A 26,934-nucleotide genomic window follows, 5' to 3' on the forward strand; every position below is an offset into this window, starting at 1 on the left:
GTATCTGTTTTTCTCCCCTCAAATGGCTAAGCAGTTGGAGCCATGATAGTTTTTCTTTTTTTTTTTTTGCAAAATATTCAACACCACAGCGGCTGGGTTTCTGTACACATACAGCATACATCTAACAATAGCACACAACTCCCAGCCCTGCTACTTAATTTCATTTTTTAAAAAAAAGACTGATGCAGCAGCCAAGTCCAATTAGCAATTCCAGATGTTTGGACAGAAGTGCACTCATCACTTAAATTTGTACTAGTTAACAGATACATAGCACACATCACACAGTGCTGCTATTCAATGTCACGCAGTTACAAAAAAAAGGGAGTGCTAGTATAGACATTTCCCCCTCATACAGGAACCTGCACACGATAGCACTTTCCAAGGCTTTAGCAAAGCAGACATTAGACACCAATATGCTGTACAGTGCAATTTAAGTTATATCATATGCAACATGGACAATAGTGCACTTAAACCAGTCGCCACATTCAAGAGTTAGATCAATACAATCAAAATAGTGAAGGTACATATTCCCTTATGAAAACTGTGCAAGTTAGTTCCTTTTCCCTTTTTATTTTTTTTTTTTGGTAAATGGCAGAGTGTCCACATTGATTGAGCCCAGAGTTTGGGTGAGGGGGCCCCTCAGTGTCCAGCTTATTACACAAATATCTATGTGCAAAAGAGCAGAAGCAGGGGTGCCAGCAAGAGTGTAAGGCAGGGTCAGACTGAAGAGCCAGAGCTGGGCACTGCCACAGCACTTACAGCTCAAGAAGATGCAGGTAACCTGCAAACAGTGACTTCATGGGGCAGAGTCCAGCAGATATCCCCCTCTAAGAGGAAACAAGCCGATCATCAATATTAAATACGTGAATAAATATGGTGGGCATGCAGGTAAGCAAAGAACTGGTGTGCTCCGCTGTGTATTACACCAGTAGCCCCCAGACCGGAGTCTGGGAAGCAGTGGGAATGAAAAGGGGAATGTGCAAGTAGCCTGACACAAGAGGTCTGTGAACTGTCTTCTCCCAGGAGGACCTGCAAGGGTCCACACATCTTGTCTCAACTCCATCACGAGCAATACCTTGCAGGACTGCTCCAGGTAACGTCTCACAAAGGTGATTACTTGCAGGTTAACTTAAGCCTCCAGCTCCTGCTGTTTGCAGCGACTACAGGGTGATGCGTGGCAGAGGAATGGGGGACGAAACCGCTGCGGCTGCTCAGAACGACACCAGCATTTTCACACGCTGGCTGCGATCCACACGACCACCAAGCCAAGGCAAGCACACAGCACTCAGGCCTGGATTCAGTCCCAATACACAAGTCGAGGATGAAATGCTGGCTCAGAGAATTTTCTGCCTTTTGTTAGCTGTCACAGCTGGTTACCCAATTTCCTCAGATGCCTGCAGTTTGCGTGAGAGACTACAGCAGCCAGGCAATTAAATCAAAAAACCCTCTTTGCTTCTCTATTATTTAGCTCAATATTTAATTACTATGTTAGGAAATTGCATAACCTTTAAGTGTGTTTTATGTATAGTCTATTACGGGGAAAATAGTGCCTTCTGAATCTTTCCCATCTGGCTAGTGCTAATGTATTTCACATGTACAGGAACAGTACAAATTCTGAATCAGACAGGGATACAACATCCAGGCAGGTGCAGATCCCACAGACATAAAACTTTAAAGGGTAAGCAATAATTTTAAGGGCTTACATTTGCAATATACCCAGAAGGTAGCTCCAGAAGCCAGCGTTTGGAGGCAGGAGGAAGGCATGGCCAACTTGTGCCTCCCCTATTACACAGTACAGGCCACCAGCCACTCTGAGAAGCATTCCCTATGTCAGACTTCATTTAGTGAACGAGACTGTCACCCTCCAAACCTAAAAAGAAATTGGTATTACAAGTAGGGGGAATAATTCTTCTGCCTTAAGTGAATAACGGATTAAAAGGGATCTTTTTATTTTTTAAGCCAGATGACTTTAGGACTAAAGTTTAGGTTAGTCAAGAAGAAAATAATTAAGGAAATAAGGACTGAAGCAGAAGGCATTAAGGTAGCACTTAATCACTATTACATAATTCTACATGGTTTCCTTGGTCGCAGAACTTTTTTTTTTAGAATATATTTAGTGGTTACATGATTCTTGCAGATTACTCTCTAGGTACTTCTACAACTAAAGTTCCTCCATTTTCACATATATCTTTATGTGAAGTGGCTTTTAAATAAAAGGCAGCTTCATTCTGAAACAGCATAAATTGTCACAGAAGCTCAACAGTTTCTAAAGAGATCAACGCTGACCTAACGCAGCTCCATTCATTTTAGCAGAAATAGGCTAACAGCAAGCGCCTTTTAAGATAATCCCAGCCACATGCACTGTTGTTAATTCAAGTCTTCTCAGTCATGTACAGCTATGAGTGGAATCAAGCTGAACAAGTGTCTAGGTGAGTTAGTATTTCAGACCCACTCTTACTGGTCTTTTTAAAGGAGACAAAATCTCTAGCAAAAACTGATTTTATAAAAAGAGCAGATTGCAGCCACAGAAACACAAAGATCAGCTACAAAATACAAAGTTACTTGGAAAAAAGCTTATCCCTAAAGTCTGTAAGCAGTTTTAGCAGCTACAAATGATCTAAACTATTAGCATTTTTGTAGTGTGACGGCTTCTTAATCTGCAGCAGCTACCTGATAAGTTAGATCACCTTAACTCCCAACTTCTGCTTTTGATGTTTCACAAAATGTATTGTAAGAGCACAAGAGGAAAAAGCACACCAGGTGGAGCAAGTGTTTTGCTGAGCTGTAGATTAAGTGCTGCTCTTGCACCCTAGCAATGCTGTGAAGCTGTTCAGGTGTACAAAACCAGTCAGCGCAGTTCGAAGTTTCAAGAGGGCAACTTGGCTCTAGTTAAAAGGACAGCTCTGAGCCACTGTTTTGCAAATGAACACCTCCGCCAACTACTTAACATTTTTGTTTTCCAGGTAGAATAAAAAAGTTCGTTATTCCTTATGAGATACTTGTTCATGAGGGACAATTCCATCTGAAGGTCATGGCTTAAACATTAGCAGCAGAATCTCTACTTCAGTTCTGTATTGCACTGAAATTTCTTGCTCTGGTTTGGTATTCGACTTACTGCTCCCAAGCCCACGCTTAACAAAAAAACAAGTGTTAGATGTGAAGGCTATGAGAGTATCATATAGACTGGTAGAACTTGTAGTTAGATATACCATTTTCTAGTTTTTCTAGGAAACTAAAGAACAACGCTGCCTGACTCACTCTTGGAGAGAAAGGTGCTTTCAGACAAGATGCCTTTTCCTATCTATACATAACTTCGTATTTTAATCCTGCCAAATGTTTAGAGTTCAACAAAATCAGAGAAAGTCCAAAATAATTTGAAACATCCTGTCTCTTGGCCCATCCTGGTCGTCCATACAGTTGGGTGGAGGTAAGGGTTCCAGCTTCTGCTGACACTATACATGATTTTGAGACAGAAAAGCTGCCAAGAGAGGACACTATGCCCAGTTGTGTATGTCTTCTGTAAACAAAACAAAAATTCCCCCCAAAAAGCAGGGAGGTACATAGTGTGAAGTGAAGGTTTCAGCAGTGGGAGGACTGAGGATCGACTGTGCCCAGAGGGCTCTGCAATATATGCGCTTTCCATGTTTAGTCTTTCACGTAAAGGGGACTGGAAAGGAAAGACCTGAGGCAAAGCCCTGCCAGCTCACAGGTTCTCCTGCATCCTATCATCTGTTTCCATCTCTGCTAGCTGCCTCCTCAATGCATTAACCTTTGCCTGAAGTTCCTTGTTGTATTTTATAATGTTGATCATTTCTTCATGGGCTTCGTCTAGGAACTTGGAAGGCCTGTTCCACCGAAGAAAGACACCTGAAAGCCCAGAGACAGCACAAGTCAGAAGGGTTTCTGTCAAGGAGGAAACGTTATTCATATTCCATCAGCTCTCAAGTAATACGCATACAGTTTACGCATTTTTTTCCCTTACCTCCCCTCTAAATAGCATTTAGAAATACTGACCCTCCTCTCCAAGTTCACTGTTCTAATTAAACAAGGTTAATACAGAAAAAATGAAGGGTTTTCATTCCTTGTTTCTCATATACTGATCAGACCAATCCATATTCAGTCTCCACCCTGCCATGACAGCCTGCTTGCATAACTGTAATTAACTCTTCTGCGTATATGGGATGGAGAAAGTTTCCACAGCAGGCAACCTGCTGTACACAGATTATCCTGGCCAGCATGGTCAGTAATGGAGAACGGGAAGACTAGGTTGACACAGAACAAAAGCCTGAGGCCTGCAGAACATGTATAGATTAGGCTGTATCACTGCAGAAATACTGTGCTAAGAAGTTAAATGGTACTAGGAAGGCTCCCGGGCAAAGAATAGCATGTCACCAAACCTTAGAAGGAGAAAGCACTATGCCTCTGGGGATGGCACATGCCAAAAATATTTTGGAACAGATTTCAAAGGGAGTGAGATTACCATCAGCTGAGACAGACTAAGGACGGAGCAGAGACAATAGCAACGAACACTTAAGCTTTACAAGTAGCCACAAAATATGTATTGCCTGTAACAGAAAAAGCAAGCCTGGCTTACCTTCCCAGAGCTGCAGGCTCTGTGGGGCAACGGAGGGCCAGATGACAAGGCTGTTGGCCTCAAAAAGAGGATTCTGGAATTTGCTCAGCTCTTCAGACCTGTTCACCCAGGACCACAGGGACATAGTCTTTTGCGGCAGCTTCAGTTTAGACCTAACAAACCCAGAGGAACAAGTTAGCTTTCACTTTTATATTGTAAAGATTCATTTTGTTTTGTCAGAACCCTGCAGACTAGAATGCCACAAGCTTTCCCATGTGCTACTAGCCCAGACAATTCAGGCTAATCTCTTTAATACCTCTCACCAACATGAGAGAGGGTGTAAACCTAAAGCAATTTACTCAACCTCAACTTGCTCAACCTGGCCGATTACAATTAGTTTTGAAGAAAAGATGGGGCATTAACATTTATAAGCTGGGTGGAAGCTAGCTGCCTTCTGTCCAGATGAATCACAGAATCATTAAGGTTGGAAAAGACCTGTAAGATCATCAAGTCCAAACATCAACTAACACTTCCATGCCCATTAAACCATGTCCCACAATGCCTCATCCACACATTCCTTGAACACCTCCAGGGATGGTGACTCCACCACCTCCCTGGGCAGCTTATTCCAATGCTTCCTCACTCTCTTAGTAAAGAAATTTTTCCTAACATCCAGTCTGAACCTCCCCTGGCACAACCTGAGGCCATTTCCTCTTGTCCTGTCACTCGTCACTTGGGAGAAGAGACCAACACCCACCTCACCACAACCCCCCTTCAGGTAGTTGTAGAGAGCGATGAGGTCTCCCCTCAGCCTCCTCTTCTCCAGACTGAACAACCCCAGTTCCCTCAGCCGCTCCTCATCAGACCTGTGCTCCAGACCCCTCACCAGCTCCGTCGCCCTTCTCTGGACACGCTCCAGCACCTCAACGTCCTTCTTGGAGTGAGGGGCCCAAAACTGAACACAGGATTTGAGGTGCGAATACTGAAGAATCAGTCACCTCCCCAAAATGGTTCGACTGCCAGGTTTTGAAAGGGATTGATCTCCTTTGTTAAGATAGAGCTGGGAGGTGTGGTAGGTCTGCATCAAGGAAGGATCGTAGCACAATTGTCAGAGTACATTAAAGTAGTGTTGTTGCTGGGCTTGTGCAATGGGCACGTCTGATTAGGTCCCTCTGGTGGTAGGAAGCATCAGAGCACAGAGAGAAAGCAGTGCTTTTCCCAGGTCAAACCCACCCCCAGGAGTTACACAGGGGTTTCTATTCCTTAGATTCTGGCAAACCTCATTCTGTTTGCACCAGCAAATTGAACCGCCACCCAGGCAGGAGATTCACCATCCCTGTGAGTGCTTCAGACAGCACAAGCTTGACATCAGACTTCAAACATTTTCTGTGCTCACAGGCTGACATGTTCAGATGCGACAGGCAGGTTATCACATGTAGCATTCAATACTCTTTCAAATTTCATCCTATTGGTTTCAAGTCTAACTTGGTTTTGCAGACGACCAGTTTACCAGCCCTGCAGAAGACAGAAGAGTCTCTTCTAAGCAAAGATTAGTTTAAGGGCAGAGAGGTTTATAGGAAGCTTTAAATTGCCTTCCTTATCTGTAACATCAGTTCTATTTTTCCCTTCTACTCATTCAGTGGCCTTCAGTTAAGCAGGAGGCCATCAGACATGGTCTTACTGGAGTCAGGAGCCCTGAGAACAGAACTGCCAAGTTCAAAACAGGAATCCAAACCTCTCTGGCAGCTGCCATCTGCCATGGGAGGCTCTAGTCCTCCAGGGCTCCACCCTGTTCACTACTCCCAGCAGCCCTACTCAGGGCATGCCTAGAGCTGCCCCACCGGTACAGCACAGCATCTAACCCAGGCTAGAATTCAGAAGCTAGGTGCTGGTCTGCTGAAGTACCTTAAACACCACAAGCTTGTAAGCAAGCTCAGCACAAGCCTATCATTACCTGACAAGGCAGACTCCAGCAGAATGCAGTCCTGGCTGCTTCCTTTCAAAGTTGCACGAGCATCCAAGAGCTCATAGCATTTGCTCAAAACCTCAGCCAGTGCAGATTGCCGATTCACATTTCTCCAAGTCACAGGTTACGGCTGGAGGGATTTTTGGTCCTTCTGTTGAAGTTGTACTGCTGCATGGCCCAAAAGACCTCAAACTGATCATGACTGTCGTAACCAAACAAGCTAAACTTTTGCCAAGGTGTAACTGTGAGGCAGATCCTTCTGAAAGAACCTCTTCCCTGTTTTCCAATTCCAGCAGTTAGGGGATGATGCAAAAACCAAAGCCTTCCTTTCCTGGGGGCGTCAGGACGACCAGGCTAGAGCCATGTTCCTCCCTGGCAGCTTTGGCCTCTGACTGCTTTGACCTTCTCCTCCAGGCCTGTTTGTTCTGTTTGTTCTTTTATGGAAAGAATTTTGAGTAAGAGACTATATCAACTGGTGATGGGTGGAGATTTTTCAAGGCCACACAGGGAAACAGAGAAGACAGTCTAAGGTATTAGCTTGGACTTGGAGAAGACTAATTCAACTTCCTGAACAAGCTGCAAATCGCTTTAGTCAATGTCCCACTTGTAAGAGGAACAAGCTCCCTAACATTGCAGCAGACTACATAACTGCAACAAGAGCAGCTCACCTGTGCTAGGGGAGACCACACAAGCACCCTCACCCTTTTTCAAACGAAGAGACTTTTTTTGGTCAGATACAGCCCGATATTTAAAGGGTTCAAAGCAAGCATCCTCACCAACCTTTCATTTTCGTTGTTTCCCAGGAAAGTCCCAAACTGTGAAGCATAAGCATGTTCAAAGAGCATAATGAGGAACTGTTCGTTGAATTCAAAAGAGCAAGGGAACTGACGAAGGATTTGCCACACACAGTCCAAAAAGAGGAGAAACACTGGGGCCTCCCATTTCTGCTTGCTATTTGAATAGGCTGATTGGGCACAGCGCTGCTGAAAAGGGTGACCAGCCTATACATAAGAATCAGAGACAGCATCACACACAAAGTAACAGGATGTGAGTACATGTAGCAAAAATACTTCAGAGCTAGTTCTGTCCATGCAGCTGTGCTATTACTACTCTCTTCTACAACCGTAATTTTGTCAAGCATCTAGTAACAAATTGCTAGTAGCCATGACCAACTTTGCTGCCTTTTTCAGGCAATGTAAAGAGCCCTGTATTTGATCAGGGATTTTTACCAAGAACAAACTGGTGTAGGCGCACCGAAGGACCAGGCTGAGGATATTAGCTACAAGAGTACAAAGACTGGAACTAAGATTTTGTCTTTTAGTCTGAACAGTGTTCTCTAAAATGATGTTCACCCTGAGCACACAAAACAGGCAGTTCCCCAAAACCAAAAAACAATCATGAGAGGCAGAGGCCCCATGGAGCGCCAGAGGTACAAATGACTCAGTTAATGATGTTGCTCTTAGGACAAAAGCCATTCACACTAAGCAGGGCTGCAACAAGGCCCAACCTGTTTGCTGCCTCTCAGGCTATTTCTCAATACAACTGTCACTGGAATAGATTGCCGTTTTGTCGATAGGCATTTCTTACCTGCAGCCACTCCCTCGCAACAAGAGATTCAAAGCCACGTATGGTCCTGCACCTTGGATCCAAGATAATCTGTGCCAGAGAAGTTACCTGGAGTGTTGAATCAGTTCCTTCAGTCCCATGGACTAACACTGATGCACCTTCCCTGTGAAAGAAAAGGGTAGAGAGGAGTAAGAGTGTGAACGAGCAGAACACATTCCAAGGTTGTATGCATCCCAATGGATGCCAATGCATTCCATGGACGCTAGTCTTGCTTCCCTGACAACGCTGAGGTTTTGCTGGCTCTTTACCCCTTCTTCCCTCCCATAAGTTTACTCCCCACCCCTCATGGAAGCATACCACCTTCTCCACCTGGATCCTCACAAACACTAACTAGAGCTCTGCATCACTTAAAGCTTAGTTTCTTGCTAAGTATTCTGGAAATCCAGAGCCTTTGCCATGTGGACCAAAGACGTGCAGCGAAATCTCTTTTACGGTTCTCACTATTTTGAATTGGTGTCCCTTTGAGTTATACCATGGAAATGCATCTCAAAATTTGCCTGTGTCATTTATTATTTTGCTAAGTACTCTGAAATCTTCCCATAAGCACCGCAATGAAGATATCATCCCCCCAGATGCTCTGCAAAACAATACTATGAGATTGTTGCTTAAACCTGGGCTTAATTGTATTTGGGTCTCAATTGGGATTTACCATGAGAAAAGTGAGCCAATAAGCCAATTCAGGAGAAAGAAAGAAACAACAGAGCCTGGCCTCCATAAAGGCAGAAGAGTTAGTGTGCTGAGCAAGGAAGCTTGTCAAACAGCCAAGCACAAAGGCTTCTCACTCACCAGCCAGCACAAGTGAATCAGCAGAACAATGTGAGGAGCTGAGGGAACTTGGGAGTCTGGGGCAAGAAGGTTTTGCACATTGCTAGGGGCCCATGTGCTGTCACTCCCCACACTCCAGTGGGGACTGTCCAGGACAGCGGATTCCCTCCCCTCTTCCTCCATCCTAGGCTGTGTTTGGATACAAGATTGGAATCTCATCCACGTGCTCTTGAGGGAAGGACTCCATGGTATTAAGTGGCATTTATTCCCCTTACTCTTCCCAAACCTTGACCCAATGTTTCACTTCTGCCACCACCCTTACACCCAGAAATGAAATTAACTGCAGGTTGTATTTCTTTCTGTGCTGAGACCCAACCTAAGCAGCAAAGCATGGGTAAGAAAGATCAATCTACCAAGCAAGTAACCTTGCGCACATTACTTGCTTTTTGAAGTGGAAAGTATAAAAGTCTATACCTTGAACATTGCAACATCTTTGTCTATAGTCCCGTGTCTAAACAAACCCAGTGCCTCTACAATATAGATAATCTTCAGATACTTTCACTCCTCCTCCCCCAGGCAGCAGCAGGTAAAGAGGCTGCTTAACAGCCAAGCACCATTACAAACGCTAACTGCAAGCCTATGCGCTCCTCAAAAGTGGGGCACACCAGGATAACGCTATTTTCCCCTTTCACTTTCCAGGCCACAGACCTTTAAGATGCTACAAGATCTGTCCCAGCCATTCCCTCCCCGCAGCCAATATAACTGAGCCATCCATGTCAGCTCAGCTATGATCTCCAGGCTCTGAATGAGGCAGGCTGGCCACTGATGCTGAGCTGGCCTGCCGTAGCTCCAGGTAAACAGAAAAAGCAAAGCTGAGGTTAAAAATGATGAAATTGTCCACTGTCCCAACAAGCCAGAAGAGTTTCGTCATCGATCTTTCTCATTATACACATACGGGAAAGAATTACAGATAAAACTATTGATCAAGAGCAATCCTTTTCTGGCACAGTCACTAACTAAACAGGCACCGACGGTGCCTTTAAAAAGCACAGCAGCTCGTATTTTAATGCAGTAATGCTGTTTTACCAATGAGACTGCATTTCAGCCTACTTCTGTATCTGTATAACACGTTCCCAAGCTGGTATGAAAAGTTAAGTTTTCCCTGAGTTTTGAGAATGGCTTTCCCCTCTCAGAGCCACAAAGAAATCACATTTAGACCCCTGCATTAGGTCTTACAAACCCTGGCACCTGACAGCTAGCTTTTGCTCTCCAGCCTGAGGTCTAAAGACATTTTGAGGACAAGTTAGCCAAGTCAGCAGTATTTATTAAAGAAATGTCAGGTTAAAAGAGGTGACAAGCACTTATAAGGGATGAACAGGATTGCATAGATAGGACTATGGAGATAAAAATTTCAAGAGCAAAAAGCACTGGACCAATTCCTGGGAAGAACAAGGAAATGTTGTTCTTTTAATTTCTAGAAGTGAGGTGGGGTATTGGAAACTTTCAGGTAAAAAAAAATATATTTTTTTTTTTTAAAGACTGTGTTCTCACTTTACTAGGCTACTAAACAACATTTCAGATGGGCACATTCTAACCTAGTTTAGTTAGCTTTAGTGAAGGTTTAGATTAGTTGCATGGAGCATAGGAATATAACTTAAACTAGATGATCTAATACCTATTCTTAGTCAAGATTTCCTCCCTCAGGCTTGTACTTCTAAAAATGCAAGCATGATTTACTGGAGAAACATTCCTTAACCATGATGAAACAGTATCTTGCATGGGTACAAGCAAGTCAGTTCACAGTGGCCAGTTGCTAATACTTAAAGTAGAAATAGAGGTATTTAACAAGCAATCTGTAGCCAGTAAATAAGAAACTCAAGGCTTTCAGAAAAAGATTTACCTATCAATACACTGAGCAGCTAGACAAGCTGCAGTTAGTATCTCCTTGATGTGTGTCAGCCAGTTGGAAGCTTCCAGTTTACTGAGCCAGCGGTCCATATTGTGTGACTGGTCATTACAAGCTTCCACAAGTTTGATGAGGCTTTCCTGCAGAATATTAAACCTTTGGGAAAAGCAAAACATTATTGAAAACATAAGCAGTAACATAACAACCAGGACAAGATGCTTACAGAAATATACTGATCTCAAAATAAAGCACTATGATTTATATGCAGTTACTTCAAAAAGCGTGACCCTATCGAAGTCATTTTTGCTGAATGAGGAGACCTGTTTTCACTGGGAATCCCGAGGCATTGCTAATTGCCGGTAGGATACCACTCTTTGGACTTAAGTAGTCTCTCCCCTTTCAAAACAAATTGCTTTGTAAGGCATTACAACAGTACGGCCTTTTCCTTATCCTACCTGAACTCTGTGTGTGTTCAGCTGTATCTTACATTTTCCATGTAAAACATGTTTCAGTAGTCTCACTCCCATTACAGAGTACAAGTGTGGCTGCAACCTGGCATGGACATTAGCAAGTGTCAGCCAAGCTCCAAGTGCTGCACCTTTGTTCTCTGTACCACACCAGAAGTTTTGGGGGAGTTTTAACCTGTAGAGCTATAACAGTAACCTGAAAGCCATCCACCACAAGGACACAAGCCCACTGTAACAGAATATTTTAAATTAGACTCAACTTCTTGGTGTAGAGCCACACTAAGATTAGTTTGGCTAATTTCTTAAGAACGTAAGAAAAAGTGGGGGGGAAGGGAACACACTTTGTATCGCTTCTGCAGTTGTTGCAGTATGTCCTCAAGTCCTGCAAAGCTGGTATTCAGCATGCAGCTGGTATAATCAGATACTTCTCTGGTCTTGTTTCACACTATGCCTTCCAGGGGCACTAAACTACTGATGGATCAAACACCACTTAACACCGATTCCAGCGTACGCTCAGGTCTAATAGAGGATGCAGCTAGCAGACTAGATCTCAGAAAAGCAGACAAAGCCAAATAATAATAGCATGAGATATTTAGTCTTTATGTGTTGTGGTTTATTCATTCATACACCTGCAAAATAATCAACATCGTATTTAAGTCCACAAAATTTTTACAAGCAAAACCAAATAGTTCAAAGCAGCGGACAAGAAATTCCTGACATGAGCTCAAGAGCTGGCCTGTACAGTGATGAGGGGAGCAACTGCTTTCCAACAGTAACATTGCTGCATGCCCATGTAGAAGGGTTCCACAAAACTAAGGCTTAAGAGGCAATATTGGACCAAAAAAATCTAACTTAGTAACTTGTCTCCAAATGACCAAACAATATTAGATGTCCAAAGTACCAGGTAAGAGGAATGTGACTGCCACAGAACAAATCCTCACCTGCAGAGATTTTTTGGCAAGGGACTTGCTCACTCCTGTGCACTACTATAAAGAGGAATGCAGGAAGGCTGGAGTGCAGCTATAGATGGTCAGAGAAAGAGATGGCACAGGGAGATTGCCTGATGTCTGAAACCTGCAGCAGGTTGTTCAGAACAAGGAACCAAACACAGCTTTCCAAAGCCAAATAACTTTGCCATCCACATAACCTCATTTTGCTAAAAAGGAGCGTGACCCTGTTGACAGGAAGCAGGAGACACAGCCATTTCTTACAGAAGCAAATTCCTTTATGGAGCTAGCGTGGCTCTGCCAGTACAACCCTACAAAGCCGAGCACAGAGGAAGGACCACGTGATTTCACCCACCTCTCAATACATTTATGAATCCTTCTCCATTGGGGATAGTGCGCTTCTTGTTCAAAGCCCCCTCCTTTGGCCCTGGCCTGCTGGGCAATGTTCAAGGACCTCGTATCAATGATGTAGCCACGCTTGCCAGGCCGTAGCGTGGCGTTAATAAGCTTCTCATCTTCTTTACACCGTCTCCCATTCGTACCTGTAAGAGGCTGGCTACTTCGCATCATGACCTGCGGGGAAAAATAAAAATGAATTAGGCACTGGAAATGGAGAAACTTAAGATTGAAAGCCACCGATCACTTGAGCTCCAAGACAAAAATTGGAAGTTTAAACTCACCATGCAAAGGACAACCTCCACTAGAGGATTTCTTAGGGGTCTGTAAATACAGACTGCAAACTGATGCATGAGGTCACTGGGTCTCAACACCAGGCATTGAGAACGGCTCTCTAGAGAAGTGTGCTGCTGAAATTCGCACAGGATACTCTTTATTTTCCATAAAAACCTCAGGTCATTGTAAAAATGCTTACAGGAGTAAGATAATTGCATCTTAAAAAGCTTCCTCTATCAGCTCAGGGGTAAAATTCAAGTGGGGCCCTCCTGGATCTCCAGCTCTTCTCTGTGGAGTTGCACCAGCAAATGCAGCTCTCACCCCACCGCACCTCCTACTTCCATCTGCTTCAAGTTTGATCCACCACATCTGCTCAGAGACAGACAAACATCCTCATCTGCATAGCCTGATGCACAGAAATGTCTCTAGTTCTTCCCACAGCTGCTGTTCTCCCTCACCCCGCGCCCTTCACAGTTTTTTTAAATGCAATCCCTTGCAGGGACTGAATTTATTTAAAAAACAAACTAGAAATCCTTGAATTGAGCAATCATTTGGCAGGCCATTTTCTAAATTACAGACGTCTTCTTAGAGGCTTTATCCCTTTAATTATTCCTGCAGTACCATCTTTGCAAGCCATTGAACTGGCTTCCTGCTGATGGCTTCTTTATAAACCAGTATTTTCAGGATTGTCATCTTTAAGCTCTTTCCAACTCCGTTTTTAAAACACTCAAGTCATTCATGTGTTAAAGACACCTATTAGGTACAGTTTTACCCAGTGGCTAGACTAATAAACCCTAGGTCCACAGATTTATTAGCTTTCTCTTTAGTAAATGCTTTTCAATTCAGAAAGCATCCCAGCACATCAAATGATAACCAAAATGTGAGGGCAGCCAGACAACAAGCCAACGACACTTGAGACCTCAGAGCCAGGAGAGCAATGTGACAGACAGCATTACTGTCACAAGTTCAAGCACTCCTAGCCAAATGCTATTATATTCCTCACACTTGAAACACGCACAATTCGGAGAGATAATTGAACAAATCTTCCTTCAAGGGTTTTCAGTCAAGCTGAGAAAAAGCAGAAAGCACGACTGTTACAAAGTTGGTGGCTGGCTGATTTAAAGCAAAGCAAAAAAACCCTAAAGGTACTAAGTCAGACTATACGTCCTCTAATTCAGGATTTACAAATCTTGGCAACAGGAGGTGAGAACACATTAGAGCATTTGACTCAGAAGCCTGGATCAAGTTTACAAGTTGCAGGTTGGACATCCCAACATCCTCAGAACTGGTTACATCAGCAAGAGATACAAAGAATTACTCAACAATTTCGTAAGTGCATTTCTTAATTATAGCATATCAGTCACTCAATTAGATTTTGGCTTGTTGAGAGGTGGTAAAGTCTGCACAACAGCAAGAATTTGCTACTCCTGAAACATGTTATACTGACAGGCTCGGAGAACAGATTGTTCTGATCGCTCGTTCGACAGTTACACAGCAGAAGTGGTGCTGGCTCTGGGCACACTTGCTGTCATCATGACTATTAGGAAGGAGACAGCCCACCACCCAGAGACAGGACAATGTGGTTTCTGCCATCCTTTCAGCATGAAGCCTCTTGGCAGACAAAGCAAGTAAGGGTGCCAGCGGTGGCTCTACAAGTCTCATCTTGCTCTTACTGCTGTGAGCAAGCTCATGCCACATACGTTCCCAAACAAGCAGATTAATAGCTATTTCTAGGACTGAGATTACTCATTCCATCAGCCAGAACCAGTTTCACTGCATACACTTAATAAGTTGAAAAACAAAAGGAGCAAAAGTCTCATGAACTTTAAGACTAAAGCACAAGTTGTTTTTTCCATTAAATGAACAGATTCACACACTTCCTTCAAGTAGGACCATTACTCAAATGCAGCTTACCATCCCATTCTTCTTATGATAATAGCTGAGGACTGGGAAGCGACTGCCATGACGAAACATGGCAACTTTCCGAAGCGCTTCATCATCAATGGATTTGGGGACAATGACAACCGGAGGGTAGGAGGGACAAACAGAGAATTCCTTATTGATGCAGCTCAGGCGCCATTCATCTGTCTGAAAAAGATCAGAACATACAGGCTTTGGCTCAGAAAACAGATTACTACCATTACAGCGTAACATACTAGGGAAGAGGGACTTCCATATTCAGGACAAAGCACGCACAGAGTAATATTGGTGATCTCTTCCATTTGCACCACAGATCAAAGCTCAGTTGTTGCTATTGGCATAATCACTTTTGTTCATGCAGTAATCTGGACCCCCTGTAATAGCATAACTACGCTCATCGGTCAGGTCAAATCCAGCACCGTATCTCATCTCCAACAAAAATGTGGCAAAAGAGATGCTATTCAAGAACAAACAAGCCTGACCACTCTCTGCAGTGCACATGCACACCTCATCCCCTAACTCTCAGATGGTTTATTACAGATTTTAGAAGGTATATCCCTGCCTAGTCCTTTTAGTATCCATTTACAGGTCTGTTGATTGATTATTTTTTTTTCCCCGCACCTCTTGGTGCTGCCTGCAATCATAACATTTTGTTGCAGCAGCTCCCAGAAGCTCATTACCCAGCACGCAGATAAAGCTTATAAGCAACGGAAGAAATTATCAGGTGACTCTGGTTCTTGAGGTGCAGGACTTGTTGAACAACAGTTCCCCAACTGGTTAATCCACATCATCAACAAACAGCACAAAATAAGCCCATGTGGTCAGAAATGGGTGACTGTGGCTTCTAATTATTTCACAGACACAGCAGACATGCTGTCTGCAGTACGCACTACAACATAAACTTACTGCATCTGCAGATACCTTCAATCTCATAGGAAGTAAGAGCATGGTATGTCTCTCTCGGGGAGACCCCAGAACAGAAATGTATTCCTACATCAGCAAATTTAGAGGAAAAAAGGTTGATTTAGATGCAGGTAACACAGACTCAAACTTCTGTCTGTGCTGAGAGCAGAGTTAGTAACACCGTCCACAAGACAAAGGGGAACAAGAAAGGCAAGAATGTCCACCAACTCCAGACAATGACGCTGCTTTGAGGTTAAAATTGCAATTTAACATTTCCAGCTTGGTTCTTTTCTATGGGCTCTGCTTTATGTAAAGCACTACAGCTCTTCCTCCAAAAGCACATCCTGGAACCAGTAGAGCATCTAAGCGCAAAGGTCTCATCGTGAGCTCCCGTTACATAATTTTTCAGCTTCCAAGAGCCAAACACTTGTGAAAGAAGTGCTAAATATTGGCACCCTGCACCCTCGCAGGCACTTGGCATGAGAATGCAGGCTACTTGATACACAGTCAGACACAGGACTTGACTCCATCTCAGGCAAAACCAAAGGTCAACGAGTGGCTTCACTGACGAGGAGTCCTCACTTACTGAAATCCAGGCTGGAAGAGCTGACACCGCCCTAACTGCAGCCTCGGATAAGCCCAGCCTTCATGCGGGGCTTGCTGCTCCTGGGCTGGTACCACACCACTGCCTGCTGCATTAAGGACACCATCCGGGTACATCAAGTGGCCATGAGGCATATATTTTCCCCAGGGGCACATAGCACACAGCAGAACCTCGCCTAAAATTTGGCAGGGAACTGAACTCATGGTCCTCAAAAGGACAGTGGCTTGGCTGCACTGCATCCTCACCCATTGCATCCTTATCCTGTATTCCTTATGGTCTTCAAAACCTGCTGGCAGAAACCTTGGTGGGGAAAATTACCTAGAAGCCTCTACAACATGTTTTGATTTTAACAGCAGCATTAAATTCTTAAAAGTAGCAGCAGAATAGCAGTCAAATTTGCCTGTAAAAGCTCCAGCCACAAAGAAACTAAAATGTAACATAAAAACCTTTTGAAGAGGAACAGGCAGCTGCTATCAAGATATCTTTTTTTTTAGTTCCCATGCACTGACATGATACAGGTGTGAGAAAGCAAACAAGACCTTGAGTAACTCCTCAGCTGAGGTGATTTTGGTACAGACTGGGAAGCATTCGCATGCCACTGCAGCAGGCAGAGACCTCATACAGATGCCACAAAACACTCTGCTCATTTGTGCTCAAAGAAAGCTTCAGCTAGACAAAAAGGTAGGGGGATAAAGCAGGTATCATAGGAAGTAAGAGAAGAGCATGACAGTTAAATTATGCAGTAATAGAATACACAAAAAACCCACGTCAATTTAGGAAGGTTGATTTAGCATGCATTAATTACACAGCTCTGATCAGACGTAGGTCTCTCTTTCCTTTCTTCCAGAGTCTTATTACCTCTTGCCTTACACCTCCTGACTGGTACCTGGTTATATAAATGGCTCACAGATCCAATTGAAAACTAGGATAGATTTAGAAAGGTTTTCTGGCAGTGAAGTCTTTCCCTCAGACAAACAAGCTCAACTGATTCACAACACATCATCAGTAGATCCAAGGCACAGGATGTGTGCCGTAGGAGACAGCAAAATTGTCCCTTTTGGCAGCAGCCTAAGAAAAAGATGCTGGGAAAGGTACACGCTGTGTGTATCACCATCGTCAAGAAGAGCAATTACTACCTGTGTTCAGCAGCCTATCCGGACAGTCTCGCACCAGCCCTGTTGTAGCTTCTTTCATTATTCATTAGCCTCAAAACAGCTTCTCGGAACATCTACGTTTTTATAAAAAGCAGAGGTTCTCCCAGATGCAAAGTTTAATTGCCTGCGGCAATCACGTCATAGGCAGAGATGAAAGAAGGTCTGGATCACATAAGGGAGGCTGGCTGGTCACAGCTCGTGCTTTTAATGCACCAACAATGATATTTTTTATAGTTTTTTTGGGTGTCTATGTTAAATTACAGCAGATTTCATATGATGGTGTGCCATTTCTTTACAATGAGAAAATATGCATGGATATAGAACAGAACGGATAAAAACCTTACTGCCACATAGGATGTAGAAAAGGCGAAATCAGAATTCTGTGGTATGCTTTTTTGAGAGACTGGCTGTCACTGATATCACCAGTATGAAAAGGAATAGAAGAGTATCGACCTGATTTATCTCCCACTTTTGTAATTTAACTCTGCCCATAACCTCCTCTCCTCACCATTTATAACACAAGACAGATGATACTGTTATGTCATCCAGTTATAATTTACTGTTACACGGGAAGGAGGAGGAGCGCGGCAGCAATTAACACCATTTGTCTTCTGCAGCGTAGCTACTTCTGCAGAGATCCAGTTAACCTCTGCAATGCCAACTTCAGACTGCTAAAATATACTCCAACATGAATCAGATTATAGCAAAAACCCAACAGTGCAAGCCTCTTCTTAGCTTTTGCTTGGGGTATATCTGCAATTTGGAAGAAAAAACTGCCATTACTAACTGGAAGAGTGAGGTAACAGCAATTCAACTACGTGCAGCAGCTGATGCAGATACAAGAAGCAGTAAGGACTGCAGTGAAAGAGAAGAGGTGGACCTCATCTTCAGACATCACCAGGTAAGTATGCTGCGTAAAACTCAGAGAAAGTACAAAGTTAACATTTACTTCTCCCAGCAAGAGATCTGTACTTTAAGGAATCAGAAGAAGTTAATTCCAGTTAAGGCTAGAAGCAGCAAAAGATGAGGGGCTGAGCAGAAAGGGGAGAGGACTCCAAGGAAAAAAAAGAAAGAAGAATTTTCTTAAGCACAGTGCAGTATTAACTCCTACATTTTTACTTTTCTTGTCCTAGTACTTGTTTGGAGATATTGATTTTCAAATGTTTTAGCCTTTCAGTAACAATAGTTATCCTTCCTCCTAAAACTTATAATTGCTAGGAGAGGTCATTTTCTACAAAACAGTATGGAACAATTCAAACTCTACTAATAAGCCTTAAAAGTCAAGAAACCAGCAAGGACCTTGAAGGATCCTGCAAAGCAGCAATGACAGAAGCCATTCCCAAGAAACAGGCAGAAGGCAACAAGCCCTGTTAGCAACAGATTGTGCGTGGACAAGAAGCATAACCACAGATGCAGGCAAAGATTGATGCTTGTCTGATAAGAGCAAAATACGGGCCATCCACACCATTGCAAACTGAGCCCAAAAGCAGAACATTCAGCTTTTTTTTTTTTAAGAAGCTCCAGTACAGAAGATAAAGCACAGCTGAACTGTCCAGAACCCTGAGCTCTTCCCTGCAACAAAATGGAAGAAAAGAGAGAATGAAGAAAATAAGTTTTGTGGCAATGAAATACCTTCACATTAATTATGCTGTTAGTGTACAAACTTCTCAGGGCCTCTATACTTAACTTCAAGAAGAAACCGAATTTCCAGAATTAGTTTACAGTATCCTGCAGTTGTAGAATTGGCAGAAGAGAAAGTTATTAGCTCTTTGCTGACTCCTCAAAAAAAATGAAACCTCTGGCATATACTCTAATTCCCTTCAGCCACTCACTGATTATGCAGTAGCGCAGTGAGGAATATGAATTTTTTCACGTTTCACCTGACATATCTATAACCAATCCAGATATCAGGTACTACCCAGTGCTTCAAGCGAAAACAACACGCATGACCAAAAGCTGGATGAGCAAACATTACCTATCCTGTGCATCTTTTACTCCATTCATATATTTGTCTATAGTATCTTTAAAGTCTCATCTCGCAGGACAATAATTTGGAGCCTGCAGGTACTGTGGAGTTTTTGCTGTGACGTTTAGTGAAATATTGAGCCGATTTCTTCATATGACTTAATTTTCAGCTGAACTACTCCTGTTGATATGTTGGATTTATCAGAACAGCAGTTCATGGAAAGACACTTGACAAAAGCCCTGCTGACCTGTGCTGTAGGTTACTCCAAAAAATAAACAGGTAGCACACGCCATCAGCACAGGACAGCACACTGAAACTTAATTTCTCCAATTTCTTTGGATCAGATGAAGTCATTTGCCTTAACAGTTCTTCCCTTAACACGTTCATGGACTAAATACAAGAATGTCGTGATAGTAGAGCAGCCTCCCTAATCCTGGAGCTGAGCTGCAGGGGTAGAGTGTTTGCTATCAAATTCTAGGGGCAATGCTAGATGATACTTTGTAAGATCATTGCGATGGAGTGAAATCACGCAGGGGGTATGTGTGTTGAGAGATAAACACATTTGGCACAACATAAGCCAAGATAAACAGATAAACTGTTATTATACAGTACAATACCATAATACATTATCTAAGTTTTTAATGTATTACCTGATTTTTTTTTTTAATTTTAACTTTTATAGTTTTACTTCGCCATTATAGAATGCCTTGGAATTAAACCAACTCTGCTGTAGCAGACAAATGTGGACTTAATACATTACTAGAGCTGCAGTGTGGGTGAAATGCAGTTTTTGACAAGTTGTTACCATATTGGGGAAGGTAAGGCATAACAGATCCAGATGGATGATTTAATAGAGAGGGAGGTAACCTTTTGAATTCCGCTCATTTGACTTATGGGAGAAAAAAAATAAGTCAGCTATTTACTTGTTCTAACCTGTCATATAAGAAAGTTTAATTACAGAACAAGAAATATTTGGTCAACAATATATTATCTGTTGTTCAGGAAACGTAAATCATTTGAACATGGCTTTTGCCACCATTTCATTAAAGAGGAGTTACATCGGAAGTTTTGGGTTAAAAGCCAAGAATTAATCAGCAGCTGTTAGACACGCATATTTTAAAGAAATGAATTATTGCCCTTGAAATGTAGCACTATAAAGTAATAAGGTTTTTAAATGTAAGCCTTCCAAGGAGCGTATGTTCAGAAAGCAGAGAGATCCACAAATAAGCTATCAGTGCACTTTTAAACCTCTGAAAGAAAAAACCGCAGCATATCAATGGATCCATGTTAGCACCTGCAATCCGCGTGCTAGTAAATACACCATCAGAAGTGATTCAATTCCTGAAATCCAAAAGGATTTCAGCTACACGTAGAAATCAAAAATGTGAACAGAAGCGGAACCATCTCCCGCAATCTTTCATTGAGCTCTGAGGGTTTCCTGCTGCTGCCTTCAATCCTGCTCTCACACTCCTCCCTTCTCACCAGACAGCACTTCAGCATCTGGTCTTTTGATTCTCACCAAAATGCCTGCAAGCTTCCTCTGCTGAGCTAGGAAAGCATCTGCTGCTTTGCCTCCAAACAGGAGAACGCTCTGGTCTCAGGTTTGACTTCCCCAGCTGAAATGAAAACCAAAACTGTGGGGCTAGTTATTACAAGAGGTCAGTTTGTATGTCTTCTGACAGCAGATGAGGACGGGACATGCAAGAGTACTCCAATTATGAGACAAAAAACAGAAAGATCCCTGAATTCCTTCAATTTTCTAGTGATTTCATCATACGAATCTGGTCAAGTTAATCATATTATTCAGTTATTAGTCATGAGCAGGAAGTGATAAATTCTGCAGACAATCTGGGTTGCAGATAAAAAAAAAAAATCAATGTTCTTTGATGCTGTACTAATGGATGTGGTCTCAGAAACCTAAGATGATGCAGCAAGTACACGTATTTAATGTGAAACAAAGACCTGGAACACAGAGATGCTAACCCAAGGCCCTATTAAAACAGGTAGGCTCCTGCAACCGAACCAGTTCCCACTATATCAAATTCAGCATTCTAAAATAAAGTTTGAATAACAGATACAACAGGCAATGCCAGAAGAACAATTCCTACCCTACAAGTAACAAAATACTATCATCATGTGCTCACAGCACCTGGAAGAATGACTGCAAATTTCCTGCTGTCTGAACACTCCCAATATTTCCCCAGCATGGACTAGAGTGAAAAGTGTTTCAAACTGGGCATCTTTTATCTACTGTCGTCTTCCTAGAGAGCTAAGAAATCCTTAGCGATTTTAAATTTGTTCTTACAATAAGGAGGGCCATCCCAAAGGACAAAAATATTTCCTACCCTCATGTCCTCCCAGGTAACTTTTAAACAGGCCTCAAAACTCCATTTGTAGATGGTAAAACACAACTGCTAAATAGGAATATTTAGCACCCAAATGGAAATGCCTGATGTTTACAGAGTGAATATTTGAACAACACTCACTTTCCACCCAGGCACGGAACAGCTTTTTTTACCACCTAGGATTTCCACTCCAGACACTACTGGGTGAAATACTTCACAAACTACTTGCACAAGTAAATCCGAGCACCTGCGCAAATCCTCAAGATCCAACTTACCACCGAACTGAGGAGCTCAAATTCTTGGTCAGGCAGAAAAGAGCGCCAGCCATCTTCAATGATTTCAAACATGGGCCGGTAGAAGAAGGGATACATGAGAGTGACAGAATCCAAAGTGGAAAGTGCCTGTGTGGGTTAGAGAAATAAACAGCTACTTAATTAATTCAAACCAAAAAACATATCGTAAGTAGTGTTTTCCTCTAATACTGGTGATGCAAACTTAAGCCACCCAAAAGTACACAGCCATTAAGCTTGAAATACTAAGTTACCTGCAGCGTAGTTTAACATGCGTAAAAAAACAGTAGCACAAACAAAAGCAGATGGTAACAAACAATCTAACTGCAGCCGGGGACTTGTACACAGAGTATCATTTCTACAGGCTACGCTATGTAACACCACACCAAAGGATGAGAAAGATACATGCTGAACAGGTATAACTAACAGGACACATCCTACGTGGCATTTACCTGATTACTAACAGAGTGTAAAACTCAAAAAGTCACTTAATGTTGTTAGAGAAATGTGAAACCCATCCAGTCATGCTCCAGCATAATGAAGCTGAGCTTCATTTTCCCCAAATGCTATTGCAAGATATTTGATCAAGAAAAGAAGTGGGGTTTTGTTTGTTTTCTTAGCAAAACACCTACAAGCAACAAACAATATTTTAACAATTGAAAGGAAATATCCCACAATTCTCATTTGCCTTCCAGAACAGCAATGAAAACCTTCATTACGGAATGAAAACCTTCATTACGGAGGGAAAAAAGCTGTGAAGGTTGGGGTCTGATCAGGATCTGAGGATGTAGGTGTTATCATTACGAATTCTTACCTCTATAGAGCTAGCGATGTTCAAACACTCCTCCATTCCAGGTATATCCAGCTGGATAATCCGCAGATCTTTGCATTTTATAATGATGGTACCCAGTGAGCCCACAAACCTACAGCAAGACATAAAGAAAGAGTCTTTTAAGAACAGGACCTTCTAAGGTATCATGAGGTATTATAGGTCTTCCCACAACATATGCCTACAAGACAAAACTCCTTTAGCAGTAATTTGCAATATCATCTTTCAAAAAATAAACAAACAAACCAACCCCTATTTGGTATTTGCAAGTTCTGCTCTGCTTTTTTTTTTAAATTCCATCCTTGTGAGACAGCAGTGAGCGGAAGGGTAACTATTACAAGATAGATAAGAGAGGTTTTCCTCCCAGCTTTGCTTTAAAACATGAAGCAAAGTATGCTCAGGTGTTTTCTGATACTATTGGAAGCTTCAGCTGCAAGTTTGACTTTCATTACAGTAATGCATTGAAACTTTGAGGACTGCTAAAAACATTTGAGTTGAATTTAATTTTTAAAACAACATTTCATTCTAGTTGCATTACACTCCTTTGTTTTTAACAAGGAAGTTTGGTTTCTGATATCTGCAGTCCCACAGAGACATTTGCTCTGCAGACCTCAAAGAAACTATAAGGTCTTATCACTGCTCGTTACAGTACGAGTCAACTCAGAAAAAACCCTCTACATTACAAAACAAACACAGCACACAGACGCCCTCTCCAGTCTTCCTTACCTACCTGAAAGAAGGATGATGCCTGAACAGAAACTTAATGTTTTCTTTACGTTAACTAGCCACTGGCATTCACAGAAATGCCGTAAATTTTTAGTTCACAAAGCAGCAAAGTAAGGAAAAGCAGCTGAGTCTCCTCATATGCCACAGCAGTGCTTGCAGCAGCCAAGGGTGATGCAAGAAGCAGGCAAGCCCTGAAGGACCCAGTTTCAGCCCCTCATGGCCTAACCCTCAGTTAGACCACGCACGCACAAGGGCAGAGCTGTACACGCTCCAAGAGGAGACCTGTTGCTAACCTTTGGGTTGCTTCACCTGTGCTACAAAAGGTGCCTGCCATTTATTTTAGAATTATTGTTACAGCTGAAAGGTCATTATCTCTTTCTTCGGTTTGTTATTCATCCATCTGGTTCATTCTTCTGGTCATTATCTTCTGCAGACAAAGGTTAACACGCAGAAGCAATTATCATTTGGGTAGTGCTGAAGGAAGAATTACAGGCACTTTAACAGAACAGTTCTGCAACTCCAGCAGAGCCAGCCTGTCCAGCGCTTGCCCTTGTTGCAGTGCTATTTCACAGGTCCCCAGCACAGTAACATGGTGCAGCTACAACCCATCACCAGGGCTGTGTTTCCTTTCCATGTTTCTTTTAGCAAAAAGACCATAGGAGATCATAAGAGACTGTTCCACTTCTCAAAGCCTACAGGTCATATTTAAGTTGCTTTAAAAAGCTACAAAAATTTAAGAAGCAGTTTGATGACCATCTGATAACTAGGGAAAACACTCTTTTATTCAAAAGACATTCATGTCATGAAAGGGGAGAAGAGTTTTTATGAACGTGGCACAGTTGCTGTGCACTGATAACCTGAAATAGTGCCAAACTGGACCTTTCTACAATCTTTATTGGTTTAAGAGTCCTGTTATTCCATTCTCTCCAGCACTGAGAATATACTCTTATCCTTTTATATTGCAGAGTTTCATTGCAGTTACACTCACTCAAAGCTACTCTCAGGGAGGGAGAGGTGTACTCCAGAGACCTCCTAGAAACTAGGGCTGGCAATAAGGGCTGCGAGTATTTGCAGATGTAGCTAACTCTGTTATAAATCACGTACTGAGCTAGCAACGCACTACTCCCTCGCCATAACTTAAAACGCTCCTTGCTTATCTGGTATTAACTTACACTGTAACTGCAACTAAGCTCATTTAAAATAAAAAGAGGAGCTTGTCCGTAATAATTTTCAGAACGGAGCTATGGCTGGTTTAGTACGAGCGGCAAGGAGGATGAGGCCAAACCGCCCTGATGACTGAGCAGTACCAGATGGGAACAGATTTCCTGAGGTTTCCACCACTAGGTTCCTCTCCACCCTCAGGCCAAGATGCAGCATTTCTGAGAAACGCTCAGAGAAATCAGGAACACAGGAACAAACTTAATAGGCGTCCAGTACTTCACCCATTCTCAGATTCTGAGGCAACCTGATATTTTTAATTGCTGCTGCTTGATTTTTCCAGTCTTGCTGGCAGAAAGGAAATCTATTCTTCCAGGTTGCTTTAAAAGGCGAGGAAAATAGGGGGTTGACTTTGTAATTAATAAAAAATAAAATATTATGAGCAAACTGAAAAAAAGGCCAAGATGAGGAAGCAGAATACAATGACCAGGTGAGATGGGACTGCTGCTGAACGAGGGAAGTGTGATGGGGCAACAGTACACGTAAAGCAAACAGAAGTGATGGTTACAAGATTAATCTCTGAAGTTCCTGCAACAAAAGGGGATGGACAGGAATAAAAAGGAGTGCTGCAGCTACAACTCAGCTTTACTACGTTGTTCCCACAAGGAGTATGCTGTTAAAGTGTTACTGATTTCCATCAGCAGTTGGAGGAGTATGCTGTTCAGTAGGACACTGATCTGGGGATGAGAAAGTCCAGAGTCCACTTCTGCCATCAGTTTTGCTGGGTGACCCAAGGCAAATCACTTCATCAGTGCCTCAGCTTCCATTTCCATTGAATGGTGGTATTGACGCATCCTTTATAAAGTGTTTCAAGAGCTACTGATGAAATCCACCGAACAATTAACACAGAGTACTGTTGACAAAGGTCTTTAAACATAAAAATTCCAACTCTATATATACACGTGACAAAAAAACCCACAATCTTAAGATGCAACAGTCAAACATCAATACCCAAACAGAATGAGAATCAACCTGCCCGTACCAATACTCTGCCCTGTGCTCTAACTAACTGCCCTTTCTCCTCTCCGGACCTGGATTTGAGACAGCTGAGATGTGAGCCACTCTTGACAACCACTTTTCAACCCATAACGAGACACAAAGAATTAGGTATGGGCAGGCAGGGAAATGAGGAGGCATACCTTTTTTCAATAGAATCAATGTTGGAGTGCAGCAGCCACAGCTCCTCAGCATTATCTTGACGCCGTGAAGAAAAAATGAGGTGATGGCCAGTCAAACACAGAGTCCCCTCCACGGCCAGGTAGAAAGGACGGTGCAGGACGACGTTATCCGCTCGAGGGGTCTTGATCAGCTCCGCAAACTCCATGCTCACTAGCAGAGGGATGGGGCCTGGGAAGGCCTTTGCCACAAAAACTTGCTGGGGAAACAGCGGTAACCTCAGCAACACGAAGAGGGACGGGATGGGGAACCTGGGGACCGTCTACAGCCGGCGGGCAGCCCTGGACGGTGCCGCGGGAGGCAGGCGGTGGGGGGATAACCCGGGGGTGATGCTGTCTCCTGGCAGGCTGGAGAAGGCCTGCCCGATCCCGGGGGGGCGAGGTGGAAGGATGATGCGGGGCGAAGGAAGGGGGGAACGGGGGGATACCACAACCCCCGCCCTGAGAAGGCCGATGCCCTCCCAGGGCCCCCGCTCCCAGCGGGACGCCCGGTGCCTGACCGAGGGGGTCCCGAGGGCGGCTCGGCGGCTGACCGGGGGGTGGGGGGGCGCGGAGAGACCCTCGGTGCTTGACAAAGGGAGGGCCAGGGCAGCGCGGGGGCCCGGCGGAGTGTGGGGCGGGAGGGCACCGGATGAGCCGGGGAGGGGAGCCCCGGGCGGCGGAGGGGGGCAGCGGCCGAGCCGAGCCGAGCCGCCCCAGGACCCCCGGGCCCCGCCGCTCCCAGGAGGCGCCCGGCGGAGGGGTACCGGCCGGAAGTCTCAAGGGCCCTTCCCCGGATGTTGGCTTCTCACGTGATCCACCTGGCCCAATCCCCGCCCTCCGGGGGCGGAACGCCTGCCCTTACCGGAAACGGTGCTTCCGCAAGGGGCCCGGCGCGCCCCG

At 43.5% G+C, this 26,934-nt stretch overlaps 1 protein-coding gene across 1 annotated transcript; it reads right to left on the bottom strand.

The window, feature by feature from the left end:
- Positions 1-2,147: 2,147 nt before the first annotated feature.
- Positions 2,148-26,217, bottom strand: MTMR9 (myotubularin related protein 9). The gene is made up of 10 exons (XM_059828949.1): positions 26,017-26,217; positions 22,919-23,027; positions 22,090-22,215; positions 14,837-15,010; positions 12,606-12,823; positions 10,831-10,992; positions 8,127-8,268; positions 7,320-7,540; positions 4,595-4,746; positions 2,148-3,867 (listed from the first exon to the last, which is right to left on the bottom strand). The coding sequence occupies exons 1-10, from the start codon at positions 26,199-26,201 to the stop codon at positions 3,704-3,706; spliced, it is 1,653 nt and encodes a 550-aa protein (XP_059684932.1). The 5' UTR covers positions 26,202-26,217; the 3' UTR covers positions 2,148-3,703.
- Positions 26,218-26,934: the final 717 nt, after the last annotated feature.

This window comes from Gavia stellata, chromosome 2 (assembly GCF_030936135.1).
Source record: "Gavia stellata isolate bGavSte3 chromosome 2, bGavSte3.hap2, whole genome shotgun sequence".
Classification (NCBI taxonomy): domain Eukaryota; kingdom Metazoa; phylum Chordata; class Aves; order Gaviiformes; family Gaviidae; genus Gavia; species Gavia stellata.

Coding starts and splice junctions, on each gene's coding strand:
- MTMR9 (XM_059828949.1), bottom strand. CDS start 26,201: ATGGAGTTTGCGGAGCTGATCAAGACCCCTCGAGCGGATAACGTCGTC. Junction 12,824..14,836: donor ATCATAAGAAGAATGGGATG/GTAAGCTGCATT, acceptor TTTTCCCCGCAG/GTCATGATGCGAAGTAGCCA. Junction 3,868..4,594: donor GAGCCTGCAGCTCTGGGAAG/GTAAGCCAGGCT, acceptor CTGGGCTTTCAG/GTGTCTTTCTTCGGTGGAAC.